General features: G+C 46.8%; 1 protein-coding gene across 1 annotated transcript; it reads left to right on the top strand.

Annotated features, from left to right (window-relative positions):
- The first annotated feature begins 265 nt into the window (after window positions 1-265).
- On the top strand, window positions 266-1,523 carry LOC116636918 (olfactory receptor 10T2-like). Its single transcript, XM_032412114.1, has 2 exons — window positions 266-301; window positions 570-1,523. Exons 1-2 carry the CDS (start codon window positions 266-268, stop codon window positions 1,521-1,523), a joined length of 990 nt encoding a protein of 329 aa, XP_032268005.1.
- The last annotated feature ends 2,374 nt before the right edge of the window (window positions 1,524-3,897 follow it).

The raw sequence follows: 3,897 nt of genomic DNA, 5'->3' as shown, positions 1-3,897 counted from the left end.
CAATGACCATTTTACTCTCTGTTTTTTTAAGAGTCTGGCTCTTTTAGATTCCACCTATGAGGGATATCATACTGTATTTGTCTTTCCTTATCTGACTAATCTCACTTAGCATCATGTCCTCAAGATCCAGCCACGTTAGTTGCCCATGGCAGGATTTGCTTCTTTCCCAAGGCTGATTAATATTCCATTGTGTGTATATAGCCCTTCTCCTCCTTCTCCTTCCTCTCCTCCTCCTTGTTCTTTTTAAGTAATCTCTACACCAAACATGGGCTTGAACTTGCCACCCCAAGAGTCGCATGCTGTACCAGTGAACCAGCCAGGTGCCCCTATACCACATCTTTATTTGTTCATCCATTGACTGACACAGGTTGTTTCCATATCTGTGATTTTCTTGTCTATTGAAGAGACACTGGCTAGCTGGGTGATATTTAGGAAAACAAGTGACATAATTTCTGAGTCTCTTTCCTTTTTTGTAAAACAGGGATGATTTCCTACCCTACCGGTACCAGATGCATGGCAGATTCGTTATGAAATTGTCCCATTCCATTTACTCTGTCCTCTCCTCTCAGGCTCCTGAGAAGCAGCAGGAAAATGTCACCTGGCTGGTGACTGAGTTTGTGCTGGTGGGTTTCTCCAACCTCCCAGATCTGAGAACTACTCTCTTCGGGCTGTTCTTTCTCACATACCTGGTCACCCTCAGTGGCAACATCACCATCATCACCATCATCCAGGTGGATCGGACCCTCCACACTCCTATGTACGGCTTCCTGGCATTGCTGTCCCTCTCCGAGACCTCCTACACGCTGGTCACCATCCCCAACATGCTGGCTCATCTGCTCATGGAGAGCCAGGCCATCTCCATCCCCAGCTGTCGGGCTCAGATGTTCTTCTTCCTGGGCCTGGGATGCAGCCACTGCTTCCTCCTTACCCTGATGGGTTATGACCGCTGTGTGGCCATCTGCCACCCCCTGCGGTACTCGGTGATGATGAGACCCACAGTTTGCCTCTGCCTGGGAGCCCTGGTTTTCTGCTCCGGCTTCTCGGTGGCCTCGATCGAGACCAGCATGATCTTCTCCTCGCCTTTCTGCAGCAGCGACCGCGTGGAGCACTTTTTCTGTGACATCGCCCCGGTCCTGAAGCTCAGCTGCTCCGAGAGTGCCGGCAAAGCTCTGGTCATCTTCTTCCTGAGCGTCCTCGTGGTGCTGGTCTCCTTCCTCCTCATCCTCCTCTCCTACGCCTTCATCGTGGCCGCCGTCGTGAGGATCCCCTCTGCAGCCGGCCGGCGCAAGGCTTTCTCCACCTGCGCGGCCCACCTCACCGTGGTCATTGTGCATTTCGGCTGCGCCTCCGTCATCTACCTGCGGCCCGAGTCCGGGGGAAGGCCTGACCAGGACCGCCTGGTGGCTGTGTTCTACACGGTGGTGACGCCGCTGCTGAACCCCGTGGTGTACACCCTGCGCAACAAGGAGGTGAGGGTGGCTCTGAGGAGGACCCTGGCGCGGAGCCGCGGGATTTTTAAATAGACACTTGATCCACATTCCCCTTCTAGCTTTTTCATGAACGCATGTTCCGCCTGACGCTCAGTTTCCCCCCCTTGGAAAATAGGGGCCGCTCGCACACCCTTGAATCAAATAGCCTCTTCGATGAGGCAGTTGACAGTGGCTGAGACCCACCATAAAGCCCAGAAAGGCTGCCTCTTCCTTTGGTCTTTGCGTCTTTGACTTTGCGGGGATGCACCGCCCTCTGCAGTGCAGATGGTCACCTGCAGGTGGCGCCACGAACCCTGCCAAGCTTCGGCGGGCGGAGCAGGGTAGTGTTGGCCGCGAGCAGGGAGGGCTGCTTCCTCCTTACCCTGCTGGGTTAGGGCCGCGTAGCCTTCTGCCATCCCCGGCGGTACTGGCGAGACCCATAGTTCACCTCTGACCGGGAGCCCTGGTTTTCTGCTCCGGGTTCTCGATGGCCTTGAACCAGCAGCCCCAGACTGTCTTTGTTCTTCTTGTCAGAATCACATCCTTAAATGTAGTGGGAGGAGACAAACAATAAACAAGATCTTCTTAGTGATAAGTATTTGGAAAAAATAGAGTGTCATGATGATTAGAGTTGATTTCTTGATGATTTTCTAGGAAAGTAGGGGGATTTAATAAATCATTGTGGTAAAACTTATATAACATAAATTTTGTCATTTTAACCATTAACGTTTTTATTATTGAGTTTTATGCATTCTTTGTCTATTTTGGATGACAGTCCTTTATCAGATATGTTTTTAAAAGTTTTTATTTAATTCCAGTTATTTAACATACAGTGTTATATTAGTTTCAGGTGTGCAATGTAGTGATTTAACACTTCCACGCATCACCTGGTGCTCATCATGACAGGTGCACTCATTCATCCCCATCACCTCCTTAACCTATCCCGCCACTCACCTCCCCTCTGGCAACTACCAGTTTGTTCTTTTTAAAATTTTTATTTATTTTAATTTTTAAAAGATATTTTATTTATTTATTTATCAGAGAGAGCGAGCAAGCGAGAAAGAAAGAGAGCGCAAGCAGGGGGAGTGGCAGGCAGAGGCAGAAGCAGGCTCCCCCCTGAGTGAAGAGCCCAATGCGGGGCTGCATCCCAGGGCCCTGAGCCAAAGGGAGACACTCAACCAACTGACCCATCCAGGCATCCCTAATTTGTTCTTTATAATTAAGAGTCTGTTTCTTGATTTCTCTTTCTCTTATTTTTCTCCCTTTGTTTGTTTTGTTTTGCTTCTTAAATTCCACATGAGTGAAATCATATGGCCATTCATCTTTCTCTGATTTTACTTAGCATTATACTCTTTAGCTCCAACCACATCGTTGCAAATGGTAAGATTTCATCCTTTTTTATGGCTGAATCATATTCCATTGTTTATATATACCACCTCTTCTTTATCCATTCACCAATCGATGGACACTTGGGCCACTTCCATTGTATCAGATATGTCTTTTGTAAATATTTTCTCCCAGTCTGTGGCTTGTCTTCCCATTCTCTTTTTTTTTTTTTTTTAAAGATTTTATTTATTTATTTGAGAGAGAGAGAATGAGTACATGAGAGGGGGGAGGGTCAGAGGGAGAAGCAGACTCCCTGCCGAGCAGGGAGCCGGATGCGGGACTCGATCCAGGGACTCCAGGATCATGACCTGAGCCGAAGGCAGTCGCTTAACCAACTGAGCCACCCAGGCGCCCCCCATTCTCTTGACACTCTATTTTTTCCAAATATTTATCGCTAAGATGATCTTATTGTTTATTGTTTGTCTCCTCCCACTACAGTGTAAGATCCACAAAAACCTTTCTGTTTTCTTCTCTGCTGTATTTCCAGTGCATAGTCTGGTGCCTGGTGTTTTGGATACACCTGACAAATATTTGTTGAGTGAATGAATGAATAACAACTCATAACATTTTTAGTTTGTTTTATTCTTAGTGAAAATGGTATTAAGCTGCTTTAAATTCTCCCGTCTTTTTTTTTTTTTTTTTTTTTTTAAGATTTTATTTATTTGAGAGAGAGAGTTAGAGCAAGAGAGGAGCACTAGCAGTGGGGAAGGGCAGAGGGAGAGGAAGAAGCAGACTCCTCACTGAACAGGAAGCTGGATGCAGGGCTCGACCCCGGGACCCTGAGATCATGACCTGAGTTGAAGTCAGACACTTAACTAACTGAGCCACCCAGGTGCCCCTCTTCATCTTTTTTTGACTCAATTTCAAATTATCACCATTTTAATCTTCAGAATTAAGAATAATAGTCATTTACAACTGTGTGAGATGATTTCCACCATTTAACCATATTAAAGAGTACAATTCAGTGGCATTAATTATGTTCGCAATTTTTTGCAACTCTCACCACAGAAGCAATGACTCTTCATTCCTCCCTGCTCCCAGC

The sequence above is a fragment of the Phoca vitulina genome, unplaced genomic scaffold (assembly GCF_004348235.1).
Source record: "Phoca vitulina isolate PV1807 unplaced genomic scaffold, GSC_HSeal_1.0 scaffold13, whole genome shotgun sequence".
NCBI lineage: Eukaryota > Metazoa > Chordata > Mammalia > Carnivora > Phocidae > Phoca > Phoca vitulina.
Note: the sequence above shows the minus strand (reverse complement) of the source record. Positions and strands in the feature narration are given on the sequence as shown.

Coding starts and splice junctions, on each gene's coding strand:
- LOC116636918 (XM_032412114.1), top strand. CDS start 266: ATGGGCTTGAACTTGCCACCCCAAGAGTCGCATGCT. Junction 302..569: donor CACCCCAAGAGTCGCATGCT/GTACCAGTGAAC, acceptor CTCTCCTCTCAG/GCTCCTGAGAAGCAGCAGGA.